General features: G+C 36.2%; 3 protein-coding genes and 1 long non-coding RNA gene across 6 annotated transcripts; 3 read left to right on the plus strand and 1 right to left on the minus strand.

Moving 5' to 3' along the window:
- Window positions 1-262: 262 nt before the first annotated feature.
- LOC103868561 (metal tolerance protein C4-like) lies at window positions 263-5,138 on the minus strand. The gene is made up of 13 exons (XM_009146646.3): window positions 3,045-5,138; window positions 2,927-2,981; window positions 2,402-2,534; window positions 2,256-2,311; window positions 2,035-2,149; window positions 1,884-1,941; window positions 1,696-1,814; window positions 1,488-1,607; window positions 1,314-1,415; window positions 1,165-1,237; window positions 1,007-1,074; window positions 836-896; window positions 263-733 (listed from the first exon to the last, which is right to left on the minus strand). Exons 1-13 carry the CDS (start codon window positions 3,319-3,321, stop codon window positions 609-611), a joined length of 1,362 nt encoding a protein of 453 aa, XP_009144894.2. The 5' UTR covers window positions 3,322-5,138; the 3' UTR covers window positions 263-608.
- A 221-nt stretch (window positions 5,139-5,359) lies between these two features.
- On the plus strand, window positions 5,360-8,696 carry LOC103868562. Of its 3 annotated transcripts, XM_033290986.1 has the most exons (10): window positions 5,513-5,791; window positions 5,889-6,089; window positions 6,172-6,274; window positions 6,359-6,438; window positions 6,554-6,631; window positions 6,720-6,811; window positions 6,903-7,014; window positions 7,103-7,228; window positions 7,326-7,443; window positions 7,638-8,696. In XM_033290986.1, the coding sequence occupies exons 1-9, from the start codon at window positions 5,513-5,515 to the stop codon at window positions 7,434-7,436; spliced, it is 1,182 nt and encodes a 393-aa protein (XP_033146877.1). In that variant the 3' UTR covers window positions 7,437-7,443; window positions 7,638-8,696. The 3 variants fall into 3 exon arrangements, with proteins under 3 accessions (XP_009144896.1, XP_009144895.1, XP_033146877.1); XM_009146648.3 differs by having other exon boundaries at window positions 5,360-5,791; window positions 5,895-6,089; window positions 7,326-7,645; XM_009146647.3 differs by having other exon boundaries at window positions 5,380-5,791; window positions 7,326-7,645.
- A 3,924-nt stretch (window positions 8,697-12,620) lies between these two features.
- On the plus strand, window positions 12,621-15,240 carry LOC117133903. Its single transcript, XR_004457961.1, has 2 exons — window positions 12,621-14,030; window positions 14,238-15,240. It is a non-coding gene; the product is annotated as an uncharacterized LOC117133903 (long non-coding RNA).
- A 5,147-nt stretch (window positions 15,241-20,387) lies between these two features.
- LOC103868564 (RNA-binding protein Y14) lies at window positions 20,388-21,976 on the plus strand. The gene is made up of 4 exons (XM_009146649.3): window positions 20,388-20,786; window positions 20,989-21,125; window positions 21,300-21,451; window positions 21,682-21,976. Exons 1-4 carry the CDS (start codon window positions 20,519-20,521, stop codon window positions 21,725-21,727), a joined length of 603 nt encoding a protein of 200 aa, XP_009144897.1. The 5' UTR covers window positions 20,388-20,518; the 3' UTR covers window positions 21,728-21,976.
- The last annotated feature ends 1,111 nt before the right edge of the window (window positions 21,977-23,087 follow it).

Below are 23,087 nucleotides of genomic sequence, written 5' to 3' on the forward strand. Positions count from 1 at the left end.
TGTCACCACCGTTGGTACCGTAATTAAAGCCAGAAGTATAAACATAATAAGGTGTGATTGTGGTGGTGCAAAACCAATGACAGTTTGATGAGAGTGGGGTTTCTGAAAGATCAAATGACAGTTTGATGAGAGTGGGGTTTCTGAAAGATCAGTTTTTCGTGTCTTTTGTAGTAATAGAGTGGTTTATATTATTACGTACTTGCCTAATGCGCTAGTACCAAGCAGCTCGATTTTCTCTAGTTTGTGCATAAAGTTTACTTGCTGATGATCAAGAAAAATCACTTTGCATCGCTAGTAGTATTCTCTAATGGAGATACAATTGTTGCCCTTTTACAAAACAAAACCTTAATCCTTTTTTTTTTGGTAACTGACAAAACCTAAATCCTTTGTCTTTCGAGTAAACGTATAGCAAAAAAGAGTCGAACCTACACGAGTATGGAGACATAACACTCACATACCTGTGATTTTAATGTGATTCTGTCTATTTCTCCAAGAGCGCCAGGCTTCTTACTACAGCCACACCTTTGGTTTCCATTATTTAGGCCAAAATAGAATTATCCATAACTACTACTCAGACCTTGAAGAACAGCAACTTTTTTTTTTTCAGATCATAGAGATTGGTCCATGGGATTGTGTGCTTCGATGTCAACGTGCTGGATTCCAGGGACAAGCTCTCGGATCTGTTTCTCTAAACGGATTACTTCACTTCCTAAAGCCGTTACAACTTCCTCACCTGCAACATCATGCCTTATACTTACTCAGCTTTTGTTTCAAGCTGGGAAAATAAAACTGTGATGACAAATCCTTAAGTAGAAGAACTTGGTGCATTGCATACCGTAGTTTGACATAATATTGAGCATTGCAGGATCATCTCCTTTCTTTGCAGCCTCGCGAAACTGATAAAATACACCACACTTTTTTCAGATATTTTTAAAGTAACTAACCACATAGTTAACTAATGGTATTGTTCACAGATAGTGAGATAAAAGGCTGCAAATATAGTTACTAGTTTTGCCCACTCTTCACGCTTAGTTTTCTTCAAATAGTTTTGGACAACAACCTGCCCATTGAAATCTGTTTGCACGTATAGCAGTTAACACAATATTGACCAATGGAATCACTCCAGAAACCTATAATAAACTTTGAATACTTGAAGAAATTAACCTATTTCAGCTTTAAATCTGAAGGATCCAGGACCAATCACTTCACTTTTGCAATCATATAGAGCATCTACCACCTACACAACACCAAAAGTTTCTTATCTAAATGCTTTGAATATTAGGTTTCTGAGTTATAAAAGAAGAAATATGTACCGAGTCGTTCTTTAAAAAATGAAGAATTTTACGCATGTCTTGATCATCCATTGCTCTTCCAATCAAGGCATGTCGGTTCCGTTGTATGAGAAAAATAGCCACCTAGTAAAAATACATACTCTTTGGTTTCAGAAAATGTAATATTACAAATTAAGTAGAGTTGGAAGAACATACCATTCCAAGTAAATTGCCAACTACAATGGATCCTATAGGATCATAAATAGCATTTCCTGTCATCTTAACAGCGACCAGAGAAGCCGCAGCTATTGCCAAACCTGCCACTGCAGCGCCGTCCTGTGCATTTACAACAGTTATTGTCATAAAACAATTTAGCAGTGTGTTAAAAAAAAAATCTGATACAAGAAATGTAGTAAACTAATACCTCAGTCATAACAGCAACAGAAGTAGGATCATGACCACGCCATATATAATCTCTTATGGTCATGCCTTCTTGTGCAGCTCCTTCTTTCACAGATTGTATTGCAACTAGAAGTGATGCACCTTTTTAAGACATAAAAATGATTTTTAGTGTAGGCTTGAAGGATAGCTAGATTAAGAAAACGTTATTACCTTCAATTAAAAAAGAGCCACCGATTACCACAGCAGCATATTCCATATTTGGAGGTGGCTGAGAAAGATTTATCAAAATTGATGATAATGTACAAAAACTATCTAATAAACCAGAAGATCAAATAGCAGATAGTGTTCCAAGCCAAATCACCTGAGAAGTCCACAAGTTCTGTACTCCATTAACAATGGTAGCACCAGACCCAAGGCAAAAGATGCCAACAGCAGATATCAAAGACCATACAAATCTTTCCTTTGAGTAGCCATAGCTGAGCAAAGAATCAAAATTTGGTTCAAGAGAGTTTCAAACAAAAGAAAGCTCTTCTGTTCCACTACCATAGAGTATATATATATAAAAGATCAATGAAGACCCACGGATGAAGAGCATCTGGTGCACGCCTTGAGCTACTGAGACCATAAGCAAGAAGTGCCTACCAACATCAAAATGTATCAGTTTCTCTGCACCTATTACTCAATACATTAAACTGGACACAAAAGCTAAAAACAAAACAACAGCAGACCTGGTTAGCAAAATCAGCGACGGAGTGAACCACTTCAGCCATTATGACATGGCTAGAACTTGTCCACCAAACACCAAACTTGAGAGAAAACACAAGGAAGTTGCACCATAGTGCAGTAGTGACAGCTCTTTGACTGCAAGATGTTTCACCAAAAAAAAAAAAACATAACTCAGGAATAGGACCACATATAAAGAGCTTCACTCATGATTCTCTACGCCAAGTACATGTAAGAATTTCTCTTCTCATGATATGTAACCAAAAAACAGTACCATAAGACCAAAACATAAACTATGAAACTAAACTTAGAAAGACGCTAGCTAACGTCATATTCTACCGAAAAAAAAGACACCAGACAGAATCTTCCAAGAGGATACAGCAAACAGAGCAAAGTTTTCAACATTTGAAACTTAAAAAACCATGAATACTAAATGTATCTACGTAACAGGAAATGCAACAGATGTAACAAACAAGACCACACGGTGATACTAGTCGCATTACAAGAAAAGAGTAAGAAGCATAACGTACCTATGTTGATCACTGATCTCAATTCTCTTGACTTGTTTAGCCCGAGTGAACAAATCTGTTATAACTAACTATCAGTAAACCAAGAAAAGTTAAGACAAGGAAGAAGAAGAAGACATACTCCGGTGAGAAGTATACGGCTCAATAAGGGGTGTATCTCTATCGAGCGAAACAGAGCATCGTACGCCGCCAAGACCTCCTCGACTAGATAGAAACCCTCTTAACTGCCAAGTGGAACGGATAAGAGAGCTAAAACTCCGAGGGGTCTCTACAGCTCCGTTGTTTGTGTCGTCGAATTGCAACAATACGTGAAGTGAGCCGCCTACATTTGTCGCTCTGCTGTAACCCTTCACCGGAGAATGAAAGAGACGAGAGAAGAGGCGATGCGATGGTTGCATTTCAGAGTCTTCACAGCATGCAAGTCTGGTTTGTTTTCCCAGGAAAAACAAAATAAGAAGAGAAAGCTTTGCTTTGGTCCCGGAGATGTTGGAATCGGTAATCGCTGATTGGTTAAGTTATCTTAAGTTTTATTTTAATAATTCTTTTTGATTTTCTATAATTATTAGTATGTTTTTTAATCTAAAAGCATACAAGTGAAACAGAAGAAGTATGAGAATATTCTTTCTCTATTTTCTTTGACCTATTCTCAAAGATAAAGCGAGCAAATAAGATGAAATCTATGTTAAAAATTTGAACAAGTCAAATATTATTTTAGAAAACTAAACTATGAGTGGATTTTTCGGATAAGATGAGATACTCCTCAAGTTTAGCAAAGCATTTTCCTTTTATTTGAAAAAAAGTATGGAATCTAAAACTCTGGCTATAAGGAGAATCACACTCTTTTGGTGAGATCTTAAATAAAAGTTAGTTGTCTTATAACAGAGACTGCAACATTACATCAAGATAGCATTGTCACCATATTGCCACTGATCAAATCTTTCAAAGGAAATGATAAAGCTATATAGCACTTGGGGGATGATCACTCTCTTTTGAGATCTTTCTCTTGCGTGTAATGGCAAGAGCCAAAGTGTTCTCTTCTCACCGTGAGTTGCTTATGTTATTGGCCACTAATACAATCATTTGATCAGCCTCAAGATCAATCTACATATACTCATTTATAACACTAATAATGAGTATATGTAAATTGCTTACATATTCTTATCCAAACGGATGATTTTGAGCTGTTTGAGAAGCCCCTTTGGTAAGTCTCTAGGAGCACCCTAAAATTATAAATGTTGTCATGTCGACAGACAAACTAATGAATCAAATGTGCTACAAATCGAGCATTAGCTTCCAGAATAATTTACAAGTATTAGCTTTCCATAATCTTCCGTGTGCAGGACAGGTTGGTGAATAGAGGGTTTACTTTGCGCATCTGTTTGTAAGTGGGTTGGTTTGGTCATACCTACAAACACATGACTGTTTGAGGATATGAGTGTTGGAACATCTTAAGACAAGAAACTGTTGAGTCACTATTTTACCTCTGGCGGTTAACTGGAAACAAGACATATCAAGTGTGGGGATGGAATATATTTCAAGCATTTGAGAATAATTCTCGTATAGAATCTGGATACGTTGGCTTGCAGGATGCAAGTTCTTTCTTTCTCTTTTTTTTTCTATTTTAAAATCAGAAACCCATGTTCATCATTATTAATGTTTCCTTCTTCATTTTAAGGCAATACAGGTGCTAAAACAAGATGCAAAGCTTCTTCTTAGCTGACACTCTTAAGTATCTATATCTTCTCTTTTCGCATTCATTGGTTATTTCATTAGACGAGTGGGTTTTCAACACAGAAGCTCATCCGTTAAGATGGTGGCACGGAATGATCAGAGTAAGCCAACTATAACATTACTCCATAGGAGGTTTGTTGGTGGATCAAGGGTTAGGTAGACAGTTTGATATTATATAATACACCAAAGCTTGAGGCACATGTTGTGTTAGTTTGGATAACCGATAAAGAACAATAGTCAATAGATGGACAACTTTTTTTGCCACAGAAATTAGTACACAAGTAAGTAACTTACTGTTTTCTAAGATTTTGAACGCTTTGCAAACAAGAGCAATCAACTTTGACCAGAAAGAATGAAAGCATGAAAAAAAGACTTTGAGTAAAGCGAGCTTGGTCTGATGTCCTTGAAGGCATCACTAGTCCCTGCTTTAGAATCATGCACAACCACGTTTGCACCTGATACCTGTTAGTTTTGGTTTAGAAAGTACATTCAAATGAATCCTTTCAAAACTACTTTTTTTTTTGTCTCAGATGAATCTCTCTGGTCTCAAAACAAAACAAAACAAAACAAAACAAAACAAACTGTCACCAAACCTTATCCTCAGTATATATACACTTTCACACCACCACAAGTCTTTGTTTTTGGCGCTTCACGTGTATGTTTTTCATAAACAAATTTACAAATTAAAAGAAAAAAAAGAGTAAAAGGAACGGTTGGGATACAAACTCATAGGCTAGCTGGAACGTGATTTGCCCATCTAAAAGAAATTTCAATTTTGTTCATATCCAAATAGACGCTGACTTAACATGTTGAAGAAAGTACCTTAAGAGAACACAGAAACCTTCTCCTTTGCCGACCATGGAAGCTACTGTCTTCACTTCACTATATGTTTCCAATTTACCAAAACCAAAAGCTATCTTCAACCTGAATCCATCTGCTTTATCTTCGTCTTCTTGTTGGCTCTGCAATTCGCAGTCCAAGGGTAACACCAAGCTGAGACTTAATGGATCGAATCATGGAGTTCTTCGTCTTCATGCTCTGTTTCAAAACGAGGAGGCGCCAAGTGAAAGCGATGATAACTTAGCAGAAAACAAAGGGTTTGGTCATTTACCAGCGGATATATTCTCTCTGTCTCAGGTAGTTTACTCCTCTCCTCTAGTTTTGTCACGTTATGCAGGAAGCTTTGTGAAGTATTGATTCTTTTGGCATATGCTTGTTTTGCTTCTTTATGAAGGAAAAGGTTGGAAGTAGTCTAAGTGGTGAAAAGGAGAGTCATAAGATAATCGATGTGGAGACATCTCTGGCACTTCCTCCTCATGGTGGAGGAACTCGCGCCGGTCTCTTTAGAACCCCTATCTCCGGTGGTGTTCAGAACGCAACCTCTGCTCATGGTTTGCCTCCACCTGCTCTAGCTGTTAGGAACTTGATGGAGCAGGTAAATGCTTCAAAACATCATTTTCTTCTTAAGGTTGATGAGGAAAGATGTTAATTTTCTTGTATCTATTTTTGGTTTTAAGGCCAGGTTTGCGCATCTATGCACAGTGATGTCTAAAATGCACCATCGCAGAGAAGGCTACCCCTTTGGATCTTTGGTAGATTTTGCACCTGATCCTATGGGACGTAAGTCTTTTTCTCCTTGACTATCTCTCTCTCTCTCTCTCTTTGTATGTGTGTTTTGAATGCAGCTCCTACTTTTGTTTCTAGACCCAATCTTTTCATTTTCACCCTTGGCTATTCACACTCGGAATATTTTAGCTGAACCTAGATGCACCCTCGTTGTTCAGGTAAACATGATCCACCATGCTTTACCTAGCTACTTTTGCTTGCTCTTCAAGTCTTTCCATTTAGTCTTCACGGCTTGCTCTCTAAGTTCTCTGAAGGTGGATTTGGGTTTTTCAGATACCCGGATGGAATTGCTTATCGAATGCAAGAGCTACATTATTCGGCGATGTCTATCCATTGCCAGAAAATGAGCAAGTCAGTGTCTCTGTTTAATCACATTGGTTGAGTAATATATGAAATGGTACTACTTGTGTCATAAGTTTCTCTTGTTCTCGATCTCCAGGAATGGGCTCATAAGCAGTATATGGCTAAGCATCACCAAGGACCTTCCCAACAGTGGGGAAACTTTCACTATTTTAGAATGCACAACATAAGGTTTCTGTATTCTTATTCATATTTAGCCACACACCATAGTGTAATTATCAGAAACATAGTAACATTAATCTTGATGAATTTGTTTTCTCAGTGATATATATTTCATTGGAGGTTTTGGCACTGTCGCGTGGATCAATGTCAATGAATACGAGGCACTTCAGCCAGATAAGATAGCTGCTGATGGAGGCGAGCAAAACCTTAAGGTGAATTTAACTTAGTTTAAGCCCTTTAATGATTGATCTTACTTAATGACTCAAAGTAGAGTTTTGGTATATCTCTACATGGTGTTAGGAACTAAATGCCATCTTCTCAAAGCCACTTAGAGAATTATTATCTACTGAATCTGAGGTAGACGATGCTGCTATCATTTCTGTAGACAGCAAAGGGATCGACATAAGACTTCGTCATGGTGCTAAGGTAACCTCACTATATATAACCTTTTTTATAATGATTCTGCGAGGGAGGGGGTGTATCAGTTTCTGCATTTGTGTATCAATTTGTTACACTTGTGCAGTTTAACATACAAAGGCTAGCCTTTGAGGAAAGTCTTGGTGTAGAGACCTTAGAAGAAGCCAAATCTGCACTGCGGAAAGTGATAGAGAAGGGAAAAGCACACAATTTGTAGATATAACCTCATATTTGACGACGCATCCAAGCCTTGTCTTGAATTCGCTGTCATCTTCCTTTGAAGACCTATCTTTCTTAATTTGGATTGTTATTGTAGCTTATGCTTTTTATCAAAGAGGATGGATAATTCCCTCTTGTATTTGTAATCAAGAAAGTTGATGAATGAAAGTAAGTTTGTGTTCAAAAAGAAAAAAAAAACCTCATATTTGATGATGTTGCAATAGTTAATGTGGACAAGAAAACATGAATTAATAATCTTCTGGATCATCTAATCTGTTAAAACAAAAGTACAAAAAAAAAATAACCCTCAATTTTTCCTTTAATATATTTAAAGGCCAATATATCAAAAAGATACATATTTTTTATTTTCAATGTAATTTTTGTCAACTAATAATGAGAAATTATGAAGTTCAAGAACATTAATTGTAATTTTTAAAATCTTATTGGTTTAAAAATATAGGAAATATAAAATTACAAAAAAACTATGCATTTATAGCTAAGTTTTAATATGTTTTATTAAAAAATGTAAAAATTTTAAAACATAGATCTTTTAGGAACGGAGGAAGTATTAAATATGCACAGTTATCTAATTTTTACTCTTGGTCTACTGGTTACTATCACTTTTACTATGAATTAAAGTCCATTTTGGACTATTTTTCGTTTTAGGTTAATGAGTAGAAAATCACCAATATGTCTATCTTCAACCAAAGACCTGTTTATATACACCAACCACACCAATTACTTCAATTCTTGTTGTTGCAATCTTTTTCATAATTTTGTGAGTTTTAATCTAAATACGAGAGATCTATAACATAACATGTGAGTGTTCCAAAAATATATATATATAACATAACATGTAATTTTTGAATTATTAGTGTACAAAATAATGAACATTTAACCTTTTCTAAAATTATCAATATCATATCAAATCGTGATGGTCGGTGGTCGTTACATGCTTTTCGCGACTAAACAACCATGGAGAGTGTGTTTTCGAACATGGTAGTTACTAACAACATATCCATGCTAATTTATACACCGAAAGTAACAACTAATGACACACAACTAAAAACATCAAAATATGTATAATCTCTGGCATAAAAGGAGAAAGATAGATGTAAATGTGTGAAATGAAAAAACCTTAATGGAGAAGCCTAGTATTTGATCCACACAATATTCAATGAGACCAGATTTGATAACCAAAAACTCGCACTGAAACTGTAGAATTAAAAAAAAAAACACAAAATGAACGTGAAAATGAAAGGACATACAAATATTCTAAGTATGTTATAAAAGATGTGAGAGAGAAATTGTCTGTTCACGCAAAATCTTGTTAGATCAAACTCCCCTTGTCTTTTCTCTCCATTAGAGTATCTTCGATGTATATTTCTATATTTTCTTCTAAAATAGAGATCTCTATTATAGAGGTGGATTTGTTCCAATGTATGCCTCTATAATAGAGTTCCTCTATTTTAGAAGAAAATATATAGATAAAAATAGAGGTAGGTTGGAGATGGTCTTAGTCATCTTCTCTGTGAATTATGTTTTACCTCCGGTGTGGTTGCCCTTTCGCCGGCGTTGGAGGGCCTCCTCTCCTCTTCTCTCTCGTTCTCCCTTTTTCCCTCTTCTCCTCCTCTGGCTCCCTCCGGCATGCTTGCGTCCCTGGGGTTTCGAGCTTCGTCGGCGGAGGAATCTAGGCTGAAACCGGCTGCCATCTTGAGTCCCTGGTGATGCGGTGAGGTATGTGTAGCGGTGGTCGGTGGTTAGGGTCGGAGTTTTGGGATCAGGATTTCTCGGTGGTCGTTTTTTAATCTTAGATCTACGGTGAATCCCGGTCGGTTGGTGGCGCATGTTCAATGAGGGGGGTCTCTCGCTCGGGATCTGGTCTTATACATGTCTCCCGGCTCTTCTCGTTGTTCTGGCGGAGCTGAGCGGCGGCGTGTGACTTCTCCTTTCGCGTGGTGTCTCATTGAAGGGCAGGTCTTGTTGTTATCTTCTCAGTATATGCGGTGTTTCTTCATCGGTGCGCCTGTAGGCCTTGCTGGTTGCGTCTTGTGTGTTTCTGTTGGGCTTCGGCTTGGCGTGTGCTTCAGCGTTTAGGTCTCCGACGAGAAGTCATCTATGGCTATGGTTCGGAACCTCTGCATCGGTTACCTGCTTCTCCTCCTCTGCTCATGGCATTTTCCCTCGCGCTCGTGTTAGTTTCTTGCGTGAAGCTCTTCGAGTATCTTCCGGTACCATCCTTCGGCTTTTCTTCAGCGTTCATTTCCAGGTACCGATCGAGTCGGTCAGCTCTCTGGTTCTCAGGGACTGTCCGTGTCGAGACCCTATTATCCGGTTGGTCATTCGGGTAGGTTGCGTCTCGTGTTTTCCATGGGTTTGAACCCATCATCCCACCACCTGAACTGAGCGCCCGAGCGTCTCTGTGTTTCTTGGGATGTGTTCGCCCGGCTCGTTTATGTGGTATGGAGTGCTAAGGGGGGAGGTGCAGCTTCTTCTCACCCCGTTTTTTTGTGCAGGTCTTTGTCGTGTGGCTTCATCGGGGCTTTGCGTCCAATAAATGCTCGATCTTGTTGATGTGGGCGTACATGGCCTCTAGCGTACCTGTCTGGTCGTGTAGTTGGATGCTCAACATGTCTTCCTCGAGCTGTTCTTGGTCGAGCCAATCTTTAAGAGCAGATCATCGGAGATGCCAAAATTATCGGGTTCTGACTCTCATTATAACCGTGATTCTTCCTTTTGCAGCAAGAGGTTGTGCGGATAGCTGAGGGTTCCGGCTTGTGGGTTCTGCATGTTGTGTCTGTCTCTGTGTTAGTCTAGTTCGAGTTGGTGTTTAGATTTTTGTTTTCTTTATTAGCCCTGTTCTTTTCCAGAACGCAGCGTCAGCGGCGTGCGTCAAAAAATAAAAAAGGATTAAAAATTAACACGTCAGTAGCAGGTTAAAACAGAGAGTTGAACGATACTAATAATTGACGCAAAGGACACGTTAACGCGGAGTTGAAGACGCTGATAATTGCAGCGACGATGAAAGCACGGAAAAGATCAGTTGCGGCAGTTGCCGGCGGAAGCTGTATAACGAAGCTGCACTTAAATTTCTTTTTCTTGTTTGATAATTTTTGGTTTCTGCGTAAGACGCAGCGTTAAACAAACGAACAAGCCTATTCTACTTATTGTTGTTTCTGTAGTTCTATAAAAAATCTTGAAAATTGATAATAATGTCTTTACATTTAATTTACCAAAAAAAAGATCTTGTTAGATATTGTCAGCATACACATCATGTGTAGATAAGAGATGATGCGACAATTTTTTTCATTGTACACATGTATTATAACTCAAAATATACATACTGGCAGAGTTCTTGCGTGGTCGTACATCTTAATTTAGTGGGTTCTTCCTACTCATGTATTTCGAAAGAATCAAAATCAAAGAGATTAAGCACTAAACCTTAATCATTTTAAGCTATTTTGAAATGCATGTTGAATATGCAAGTACCTGGATGAGCTATATATTGTCATAAGCATTTATTTGCTATAAAACTCATCATGTAAGAGAGAATACAAACTTCCTATGGGTATGAAGTCATAGACAAGAAGCTTCTCAGCTGCTAAAATAGTAGACCCTTATCTGCACCAAGTTATCATAGTCCATGACACTAACCAACTCAATCTTCTTCCTGAAATATTTGTCTAGCATCATCACATCCATTAGTCTCACCACTACAATTGTCACCACATCAAGAAATTTCTTATACACCATTCCAAACGTTCATTTGCGAAGCATAAATAGTTTGATGTGATTCACCTGATTCTTTTCTGTGTTGGACCAAAAGATCAACGGATTATTCAAATCAGAAGTTTGACGTTTTGACTTCTCTCTTTACATTATTGATCTCTTTGTTCTCCTTCGTCATTGATGTCATTGCTTCATTTGGAAGTTTAGTTTTGTCATAGTTCGTAATATCTTCTCATCGCATGGAACACCGATGATGACCCACCTCAAAATTGATTACAATGTTGTCTACTTTAAGAATTTATTAAACACATATTATAATGCTTATAATGTTTTGGTTGGTTGTTGATGTATTACCATAGCTCCTACAGTGTGCGTGGATTATTTCACTTGTTTTCCAATAACACCACTAAAGCATGCATTTATGTAGTAGCATCCTCAGTGACGTTTAAACATCGTTACCAGTTTAAGGGCCAGGCTTAGTAGATTCACCGTTTACTCTCGTCTGAAGGTCATCTTGAAGCTTATGTGGTATATTTGGTTCTTTTATCGATTGATGTTTTGTCTGGATCATTTTGGTGGTTTCTTGGAACTAAAACTTTTCAGTATGGTGGTGTTTAGTGACATCATTTTCATTTATACTTTGTTTTCTATATTATGTGTCCGTTAATACGACGGTTCTGGATCTAACAAACTTCTTTATTTGGAATGGAAAATAATAATTAAGATTAAAAATTAAAAGGCTAAAGACGAAAACAGGCCCATAGACAACCAAGTTGCTTTGGTGTTGTGGTATAGGAACTCCAGCTGGAGTGTCCGCCCCTGAGTTCGAGCCTTGGCTACTGCGGAATTTACATATGGGCTGCAGCATCCGAGACCGAAGACCGTTATACGGTGAGCCACATGGTAACGCCCTGGCAGCGTCCATGCTCACTTCGGTCTCTAGTCTGGACCACTTCAGTGGGCCAGGATACTCGGTTAGCAAAAAAGAAACAGGCCCATAGAGCCCAATGTACATTCCTATAACCATGACATCCCTCTATATATTAAAAGAGAAGTCACTTTAGTGATTTCTGGTGACGTGTCGTTCATAGGTGAAGTTTCAAGAAAATTGTTATAATTTGATTGGTCTATGATTTTTAATTTTTATTTATTTAATTTTGATCTAAAATTTAAGGTAAGTCTAAAATCATTTAACATCACTTGCCATATAATCTACAGAATAACAATTTATGGAAACTGATTCTCGAAATTATAGAAAGATTAATAATGTTTTATTTATTACTTTTAATATTTATAAACTATAAAATATAATGAATGAAATTTTATATAAGATAATTATAATTGGTTTATACTCTACTTGATGAATTGTATTCGAATATAATTATATATTAATTATTTTAAATATTAAAAAATTCAAACATGTTTATTAATATTATTTTTAAATTATTTATCGTTGTTTAAAGAATAAATTTATCATAATTTTAAAATAATTTACAGAATGTTATAAATTATTATAAAATTAAATTTACTTTATATTGAATATTTGTTTATTGTTAAATTTTTTTTAGAATTTCTTTTTGATTTATTTTTTCCATCGACACTACTAAAAAGGCAGGCCCTCTAAATACTTACCTTATTTTGTAATTTCGATATATCATTTAATTCATCGATCCCACTATAATAGGAAAGTACCTTTGAATACTAATTGCAAGGGAAAACATAATTTAATGACCAATTAACATCACTTTCCAAATGACTTACATAATATTATTAATAACTATTTATGGTAACTAATTGTCGAAAGTATGGTATATAAATCCATTTTATTAATTCAAATAAATATTTTGGATTCCAAATGACTTACATAATATTATTAATAACTATTTATGGTAACTAATTGTCGAAAGTATGGTATATAAAGTCATTTTATCAATTCAAGTAAATATTTTGGTTTATTATTTTATGTAGTCTATAGATATATTAGAATATAAAGTCATTTTATCAAATCAAATAATTTATTTTAATTCATTGATCCCCTATAAAAGAAAATTAGCATTGAATACTGATTGAAAAGGAAAAAATAATTTAATCCCTCTATTAACGTTACTTGCGCAACAATATTAGTTAATACATGTAATAATTAGTTTCCTTATTACAAATGGAAATAATTCTCTTGATTTTGTTGATTGATTTTTTAGAATTTCTGTTTCGATTTATTTTAATCATCGACACTACTAAAAATGAAATCACTTTAATACTTAACTTTTGTGTTTTCTCGATTCAAAGAACATCTTTTTGCGATCATTTCTCTGTTTAATTCATTAAATACTCACTAAATATTTTAGATGTTAGAGAAACGAAATTAATTGACAAGATATTTTTTCTCCTAAAATCATGCATTTAAAATTTAATATTTATGGTGAGACTTGTCAACCAAAATTCTGGTGCAATCTATTCACGAGATGTTCTCCTTTAGCTTTATTAACAAGATATTCCAAAAATAATATTACCTTATAAGTATAAGATTTATTGAGAATTTATTAAAGAATATTCTACTTCTTAGCTTATCATGCAAGCTAAATCAATGAGAAACGTCTACCAATTTACTATAAATAAGACATTCACAGTAGAAGAAACGAAATAATTGAACTTTGTATTCTGAACTTTTAATGTTAATAATGTTCTGAACTTTTTTTTCTTCTTATTTTAGAACATTAAGTTTTTATATTTCATGAGAGCTGATTTTTCTTTTGGTTTATATGCAGATACCCTATTATGACGATTTCTCCACTGAAGCTATATATGATTTGATTGTACACCTCTTTGATATATCATTTCGATAACATCTTTGTTCCTCAATCTGGTAAAACAATTTTACTCAATTTGATAACATCTCTCAGCTAAATCATTTCAATAGCATCTTTTTGTGCTGCGAATATTTTTCTTTTTTTGATTTGTAGATTTATATTATTGTTTAGAATTATAAGCTTATATATACACATATTTGTTTTTTTGTTTGCTTATTTGTTTTTTTGTTTGCTGATTGTGATTTTGTTTTATATTTTTTCAGAGATGATTTGAGAGAAGTTGTCATATTTCAGACCTCTAAGAGTTCACCATTCCGATCCTGCAAAAGATGTGCACTTAGAATGGTATTTTCTCTACTGTACATCAAAATTGGATAATCAATTATATTTTTAAAATATCTATAGTAGGATGGTATTTTCTCTACTGAAATAATATCTTATTTCCTAATCTCATGCTTTAATATTTAAAATAGGTGTTAGACATGGATCGACCAGATTGAAACATGGTCGAATGATAACTGTCCAAACAAAGTAAATAGTTTGATGTTCGACGATCACATCTAGACTATGGACAGATGCAAACACGTTTTGTAAAGACCTAATAGTGATCCCTGAGGACAATGTGATTGACATTGCTTAGCACACATGCTTAACCGGGACACTACATGTCAAAGGACATGAGAAACGACCTAAGAGGTCTAAGTGGTCTTGATTACGGTTCAGTAATGAAACTGGCCGATTACTCCCATTCTATACCTACAGGATAGATCACGCATTAGATGCGTAGTATGTAGAACCTACACCGAGGTTCACATCAGGGGGAGTAGTGCGTGTTGTACTCTTTTTCCTTCATCATGGTTTTGTCCCACTGGGTTTTCCTGATAAGGTTTTAATGAGGCAACATTAAAGCGTACTACAAATCCTGTATGGTTATGGCATCCAAGGGGGAGTGTTATAAAACATGTGTGGATTGCCATTAACCAAGACAAGAAGAGATGGCCCATCAGGCCACGACCAGTCCATCCGCGACAATGTCCAAGAGGAGAGAGAGAGAGCCGACTTCAGGAGAGAGAGAGGCGGCCACAAGCTTGGAGAGAAAAGGAAACCCTTTCCTTTTCCTTATAGATGTTATCTTTCCTTTTATGTATTTAGTAGATTTCCTATTTCATATAGGATTAGGATAAGTACTCTTTCCATTTATCTCTATCTTGTAATCCTTATATAAGGAACCCCCTTTGTTCATTAATAACACACACGAAATATTCAGTCTCAAACCCTTCTTTTACAACACGTGTTGTAAAAGAAGGGTTTGAGACTGAATATTTCGTGCTTATTATTAATCATCAAAAGGGGTTCCTTATATAAGGATTACAAGATAGAGATAAATGGAAAGAGTACTTATCCTAATCCTACATGAAATAGGAAATCTACTAATACATGATAATGGAAATATAACATCTAATAGGAAAAGGAAAGGGTTTCCTTTTCTCTCTAAGCTTGTGGCCGCCTCTCTCTCTCCTGAAGTCGGCTCTCTCTCTCTCCTCTTGGACATTGTCGCGGATGGACTGGTCGTGGCCTGATGGGCCATCTCTTCTTGTCTTGGTTAATGGCAATCCACACATGTTTTATAACACTCCCCCTTGGATGCCATAACCATACAGGATTTGTAGTACGCTTTAATGTTGCCTCATTAAAACCTTATCAGGAAAACCCAGTGGGACAAAACCATGATGAAGGAAAAAGAGTACAACACGCACTACTCCCCCTGATGTGAACCTCGGTGTAGGTTCTACATACTACGCATCTAATGCGTGATCTATCCTGTAGGTATAGAATGTGAGTAATCGGCCAGTTTCATTACTGAACCGTAATCAAGACCACTTAGACCTCTTAGGTCGTTTCTCATGTCCTTTGACATGTAGTGTCCCGGTTAAGCATGTGTGCTAAGTAATGTCAATCACATTGTCCTCAGGGATCACTATTAGGTCTTTACAAACGTGTTTGCATCTGTCCATAGTCTAGATGTGATCGTCGAACATCAAACTCTTTACTTTGTTTGGACAGTTATCATTCGACCATGTTTCAATCTGGTCGATCCATGTCTAGTTCATAGACCACGTCCATACTTGTCCACTCACTAATCTTATGAGTGTTCAATGATTATTGCTTTGAGGTTTTATAATCTCTTATCATGGCTCTGCGGCCGAACACTCTCATGTATGGACATCGATCTTTCTTGCCTTAGGTAATGTCGTATTCTTTATTCTTTGCATTCCTATCTTAATGACGCCTCATGACCTTAGGTCATAGATCTCATAAGCTTTATGGGCTATAATTCTTCTTTGGTATCCGACAGATTAGATGTCTCCTTTTAATCTTATGACAAAGTTTTATGGAGTTCATGCACCAGCAGACCATTCTGCTATGCTGGATCCTTAAGGGATCTGATGTCGGATTGCAACCTGATGGTTGATCTTTAGTATCTATTAGCCCGTGACCAAGAAGGTTCAGACGCTTCTTAGGTCTAAAAGCTGGACGTGTCTAGAAGAACTGGACGCTCTTTGAGCTGATAGGCCGGACGTCTTTAGCCTGAGGGCTGGACGCTTTTGGCCAGAGAGCCGGATGCTCTCAGCTGGTGTGCTGGACGTTTTAGCCAGTCACCCACATAGATTTCATTCTATATTTACTAACCTCCTTTAGGTTTAGTATAAGCACAAGGAATTTCTTATAAAACCTCTTATGTATATGGACTGTTTATTGGATTGTCTTTTATACAACTCCAAGATCAATGATCATGTATGATCAATTTCTTTTTCCATACTATATGCAGCTGCTTTTGTTTCAGTCCATGAATCAGCTTAGGAACAAAGCTGTTCTCTTATCTTATATCCAGTGATCCATATATGCTTACTACATCAGTATTGTATCTATTTCTTTCTTATGACCAGACCTTTGTCAATTTCGAATTCTGTAGCAGCAATCACCACATAGGAGTTCATCTCCTTATAATCTGTTCCTTTGATCTCTGTGAGTACCTTGTATAACAAGCTATATCTAATGCTGTTAATATGAAGACATGGACACTCTAGGTCACGTGATTATGTGTCTTCTCTCACGGTTTCTTTATCTCACAAGATCCATCTATTTCACTGGTTTATCGGATGGCGTTTCTGTATATGTACATGGCCAATACGCTCATCTCTCTTTAGATACTTTGAACCTCCACGTTTTTCTTTCTATTCTTTATAATCTTTATGATTCTATGATTGTATGATGAGTACTCATTCGTGGGCTCTCTGATCCTCGCTTTATCTCTTTATGTTCAAGTGCTTTTCTCTTATGCATCTTTATATATATGTTCATGTGTGTGTGTGTCGACACTTTCATGAGGTTCCATTATGTTCCAGACATGATCTGATCACTTTGAGATTTCATTATCCAGGACCCTTGTTACCTAGTAGCTTGGCGTCCCAAGACTACTTGGTTTGGTACCTTAGATGTGTAGCTGGCCAGCCTTATCTCTATGTCTGGTACGGTTTCTCTTATCATGACCTCGGATCTGTCTATGCACCTTTCTCTTTTCTTTCTATCCGAGGTTCCTTTATCTTTATGGAACACTTGGTCTATCTTCTATAGACTCTTATAGCAACTTGATTATGTCTCTTCAAGGACGTTTCATTTGGTGCTAAGCTGGTTATGACTTAGTCATTCTTTTCGGGTCAGTGTCTGGCATCTCGATTAGCTTCTCAATTAGATAGCTTTGTATAATCTTTCTTTGGACGTCTTATATCATATTCTCTAGTCCGAGGATCTTGCCAAGACAATGATGGTTAAAACCATCCTTATCATTCCTTTACTCTTTCTTTATCCAGCTTATAATCTTTCTCCTTTAATGTTTGGATAGTCGGATCTATGCAATCCGTACCTGGCCACTATTTTAATCACCCATGTTTTGGCTCAAGCTTTCTTTGAATTCGTGGGAGAAAGTAATACTCCTATCCAACATATATTCCCAATCCTCTTCTGAGGTTCCATCTTAGACGGCACATATATGTATGTGGTGGTTTATTTCAAAGTCTCTTAAGATGGTATGTCTGGTTTTAATGACCCGTATTCAATCTTAGATGGGAATATCTATGCTCACTTATATGGCCTGATGCATATGATCTTATTTATCATTCTATACATGTAAATTCATTATGTCCCCAAGCTTGTAGGTAATGGCCGAACCTTTTATAGGTAATGGCCTCTCTGGCCGGTTATGGCCTTTGTGGCCAGGCCGTTGTCTCTCATGGTCTCTTCGGCCTCTTTGGTCGAGTCATGGACTGTGTGCTGCCAAGGCTGCACTATGAGGCCAGGTCACGGCCAAGTCATGGCCAGGTCGTGGCCAAGCTGTTTATAGGTGATAGCCTCTTTGGTTTGGCCGTTTGTATCATGGTTTAAACTTTAAGGACAAGATTTGTTAATTAAATCATTAGTGTAAACTACTCCCGAGATATTCTCTTTTTTATATTTAAAATGTAATTTTAGTAACAATATATTCCATAAATAATCCTAACTTATAGGTAGATACATTTTTAAAATTAATTTGAGAACATTCTATTACATAGCTTATTGTGAAAGCTAAATATTTTAGTAAAGTCTAGCATTTTACTTATCTTTTGTGTTTTCTCGATTCAAATAACATCTTTTCAGATCATTTCTCTGTTTAATTCATTAAATACTCACTAAATATTTTAGATGTCAGAGAAACGAAATTAATTGACAAGATATTTTCTCTCCTAAAATCATGCATTTAAAACTTAATATTTATGGTGAGACTTGTCAACCAAAATTCGGGTGCAATCTATTCACGAGATGTTCTCATTTAGCTTTATTAAAAAGATATTCCAAAAATAATATTATCTTATAAGTATAAGATTTATTGAGAATTTATTAAAGAATATTCTACTTCTTAGCTTATCATGTTTTTATCAAAAGAAAACGTCAGTATATCAAATTAATTTTTACATGTTCTTTCAGGCTTGAGTTTATCAGAAGATCAAATTAAGAGTTTATCTTTGGCGGAGATTGAATCAATCATGCGTTTGAATGGAAGCTCATTTACATTGTTTAAGTTTTGAAACGTGTTATCAATAGTATACTCTTCTATTGGTTAAGATGTGGCTTTTGTTAGATTTTCTACTAATTAATTTTTTTTGTTTTACTTTTGTGGAATTCGCGATATTGTAATGTTGTAAATCAATAATAAAGACATTTTTCTTACTATTAATAGGTGAGAGAGAGAGGGAGGGAGAGAGAGGGAGAGAGAGGGAGGGAGAGGGAGGGACGGAGAGAGAGAAAGGGAGGGAGAGGGAGGGAGGAGGGAGGAGGAGAGGGGAGAGAGAGTGGGAGAGAGGGAGAGAGAGGAGAGAGGGAGAGAGAGGGAGAGAGGGAGAGAGAGAGAGAGAGAGAGAGAGAGAGAGAGAGATTAGTGTTTACGGTATATCCAAAAGTTTTGAGTTTATTGTTTATGATTTATCCGGTAAAGCCAAAGGGTTAGAGTATACTCAAGGATTTAAGGTTTACCAAGAGTTTAGAGTGTAAAAATTAATGAATGTAATTTGTATATTTTACAATAAAAAATAAAAACTAACAGCAAAGTAGATTGCATTATATCTTGAATTAAATAATGTTAAGAAGATTTATAGTTTTCAACCACAAATAATGAATCATAACTATGTGATTATTATACATATAATATATTATGCATATACATGTCATTGTATGTAAAAATTAACTAACCATGTAAAATTAAACTAATCATAATATTAATATCCGCATATGCGATAAAATATCCGCATATGCGATACAATATCCGCAGTCACTCCATAGAGAGCTGGATATTTAATCGCCGAGTTAATAGTTTTGATAAGCTGACAGAGTCTGATTCGAAAATCACCGACTGCAATTCGTATCTTCTCTCTGCTCAACCCATTTGTAACATTATTTATTCCATATTTATTACATATTTTGAACTTTTTATTCTATATTTTGAATTTTTTATGTCCTTAATTACATTCTGAAATGGTAAAAGAGGGTTTCAATGGGAATGTAGTGATAATATAAAATATGTTACCTCTAAAACTATACACTATTTATTCCAGATTTTGAAAATAAAATATCTTCTTAAACATACAAATTATTTTAGAACGTTGCAATTATACATACACACAATAAATATCTCTTGATACTGAAGTTATTTTGTTCCATCTCGTCCATGTAAAATATTGAGTATCAACATTTTTTTGTACCTGATGCTTTCTCCCAAGGGCGGTGGTATTATGATATAAAATTCGTTACTTATAAAACTATGTACTACTTAGTTAATAATTTGAATATGTTTACGTAATATCAAGAGGGTGCGGACCGGCCACCTAGTAATATCTAAAATGTAGAAGAAGAAGCTTCCGCCCCAAACACACGAATTGTTTCTGTAGTGGAAGAAAACCGGTGAGAGATTCCATTCGATTCGATTCGATTCGATTCAGTTGCGGCGGAAGTAATGGCGAACATAGAATCCGAAGCAATCGATTTCGAGCCAGAGGAGGATGACCTCATGGACGAAGATGCTGGAGCAGCTGACGTTTCCCCACGCGCCGCTGCGCATCCGAGGCTTAGGTCAGCTATCGCCGGAGCCAACGGCGATTCCACGGATAGGAAGACCAAAGGCCGCGGCTTTCGCGAGGAGAGAGACTCCGATCGCCACCGCCGCCTTTCCTCGCGCGATTTCGACTCGCTAGGTTCCGACGGCGGTCCTGGCCCCCAGCGATGTAACCTCTCTCTCAATCTTTTACTCTTTTGTAGTCTATAATGCGAGTTTGCTTGATTGATTGATTTGTTATAGGGTTTCGATTTGACCTAGAAACTTTGTTTATTAGATTGGTTTGGACTTAAACGTAGCTTGTGCAAGCAAGAACAAGTGTAAACTATGTTGCTTGTTGGTGGTGATAATGGTTTGGAACTTGTGTGTAGCTATTGAGGGCTGGATTATTTTGGTCACCGGAGTTCATGAGGAGGCACAAGAGGATGATCTATCGAATGCTTTTGGTGATTTTGGGGAGATTAAGAGTTTGCATCTCAATCTCGATCGCCGTACTGGTTTTGTCAAGGTATGTTGTTTGCTCCTTTTGTTCCTAGTAGTGCCTCTTGATCCTAGTTTAATAGCCTTTTTGCTTTGCTGTATTCGGATGATGTTCTGTAGAGTGCAGTCTTTTGCTGTGGGAGCTGTCTTAAATTTTTAATATGGATATCTTTGTTATACTTCATTTTGTATTCTTCTTTAGGGCTATGCTTTGGTAGAATATGACAAGAGTGAAGAAGCACAGAATGCTATCAAAGCAATGAATGGTGCTGAGCTTCTTACACAGAATGTCACCGTTGACTGGGCCTTCAGCAGTGGACCCAGTGCTGGATCTTACAGGAGAAAGAACTTGAGGTTTGAATCCTCTTCTCTTTTCTCATAACCAAGTAGTACTACCTGTTTCCTGTTCTGGTGAGATGATGTCGCGTGTTTACAAGTATCAAAGGTTACTAATTGAATACACATGCGAGTGAGACTAGTCCTTTTTAACTTGGAGTTATCAAATCTTTCAGTTGTTGACAAAGTATGCGACTTTTCTCAAGTCATTTGACCTTATATCGTAGAATCCTTTAATCATTGGGCAGGTCTGGGAGGTCACAACGTTCAAGAAGCCCGAGAAGACGTTTCTGATTGTATGATTTCGTTGGAGAGTTGTCTCCACATCTCTCTCAGTATCTCGGATTCTATCTCTATCTTTAATTGCGAGTGTTTCAGCTCCTTATTTTTTTCTGGGTTGCTTAAGTTTGGCTGTTTTGTACCTTGTGTAATCTTATGCATTGGCATAGGGTTGTTGGCGTTTGTAACACCATGAGATATGTTTTAATGCTTCTGGTTTGGGAGATGTTAGTTGAGTAAGAAGACGCTTTCATTTCATTATCATTACATCGTTTTCCTTAGCCGTAGGTAACATAAAGTCATCAAAAGGTTTGATGAGTAGAGTTTGTGTACTTGCTTGAAAACTCTCAACAGTATGCGTGCTTTCGTGTACGAATTCAACAGTATATGTTGTGCATCAAGCAAAGCACCACAGTGTTGTCCAAAAAAAAAGCAACTACCACAGTTATCTATCTTCAATTGTTAAACCATATAACAATCAACAAACATTGCACAAAAATATAGAAACCACATAACAAACACAGAATGCTTTATTTCAAAATAAAACCTTAATGACAACATAGTTGAGTTTACCAAGAAAACTAATTAAACTAATGTGTAGATGAATTTTCTTTTGTACTTAGCTTTCAATTTTAAATGCAAACCGTTAGATCATTAGTGCTTGTTCTCCTTTAACATTATTCAAACAAAAAAGTCGTACTATATTTCTGTCTCATGTAAAATAGGATTGTGCCAAAGGCGTATGGGCGTTTGTTTGATATGACCATACCTTCGATTCAGTTGAATTTTAGAATCTGGGTTTCTATCTCTTTTCTGCAAATCTTTATTTCCCTTTTCTCTGTACCAAAAGAGTCTAAAGAGTAAAGCGTACTCAAACATACATCTACCAAAATTTTGTGAAAGTAGCTAATGCCGGCTGAGGAGAATGGACAAAATATGCCTTATGTCCCTATGCCTAACTCCAAATCTTAATAATTAAGTATTCGATTTTATATATTTTATGTATTTTATATTATTATATTATTATTTTTAAATAATGTTATGTTGAAAGAGGTCCAAAAGTATACATATTTTTCATTAAAACTACAAAAAATTACTAAAATCTAAAAGAATCTAGAAAATAAAATTTCTAATGTTAAAAAAAAATCTTTAAGATCCATGACAATGTGTAGCTGCTTTGTCTAGTACATTTTTGTCGTCTGAAAAATCAATAAAACGATACACTAATAGATCTAGTTAGTGAGTATAGATCTATAGTTTTATGTTTGTATTAGATACTAAAATTATAGTTAGAGAGGTAGCAGCTACACATCAAGCTAAAGAAACCCATAAATCAGGAAGATGGATAATAAATGGACAGACCAAAATGAAAATA

The sequence above is a fragment of the Brassica rapa genome, chromosome A05 (genome assembly GCF_000309985.2).
Source record: "Brassica rapa cultivar Chiifu-401-42 chromosome A05, CAAS_Brap_v3.01, whole genome shotgun sequence".
NCBI lineage: Eukaryota > Viridiplantae > Streptophyta > Magnoliopsida > Brassicales > Brassicaceae > Brassica > Brassica rapa.

Coding starts and splice junctions, on each gene's coding strand:
- LOC103868561 (XM_009146646.3), bottom strand. CDS start 3,321: ATGCAACCATCGCATCGCCTCTTCTCTCGTCTCTTTCATTCTCCGGTG. Junction 1,416..1,487: donor TTGGCAATTTACTTGGAATG/GTATGTTCTTCC, acceptor TATTTTTACTAG/GTGGCTATTTTTCTCATACA. Junction 897..1,006: donor GTGAAGAGTGGGCAAAACTA/GTAACTATATTT, acceptor GTATTTTATCAG/TTTCGCGAGGCTGCAAAGAA.
- LOC103868562 (XM_009146647.3), top strand. CDS start 5,513: ATGGAAGCTACTGTCTTCACTTCACTATATGTTTCCAATTTACCAAAA. Junction 5,792..5,888: donor ATATATTCTCTCTGTCTCAG/GTAGTTTACTCC, acceptor TTCTTTATGAAG/GAAAAGGTTGGAAGTAGTCT. Junction 6,275..6,358: donor TGCACCTGATCCTATGGGAC/GTAAGTCTTTTT, acceptor TTTTGTTTCTAG/ACCCAATCTTTTCATTTTCA.
- LOC103868564 (XM_009146649.3), top strand. CDS start 20,519: ATGGCGAACATAGAATCCGAAGCAATCGATTTCGAGCCAGAGGAGGAT. Junction 21,126..21,299: donor GCCGTACTGGTTTTGTCAAG/GTATGTTGTTTG, acceptor ATTCTTCTTTAG/GGCTATGCTTTGGTAGAATA. Junction 21,452..21,681: donor TACAGGAGAAAGAACTTGAG/GTTTGAATCCTC, acceptor ATCATTGGGCAG/GTCTGGGAGGTCACAACGTT.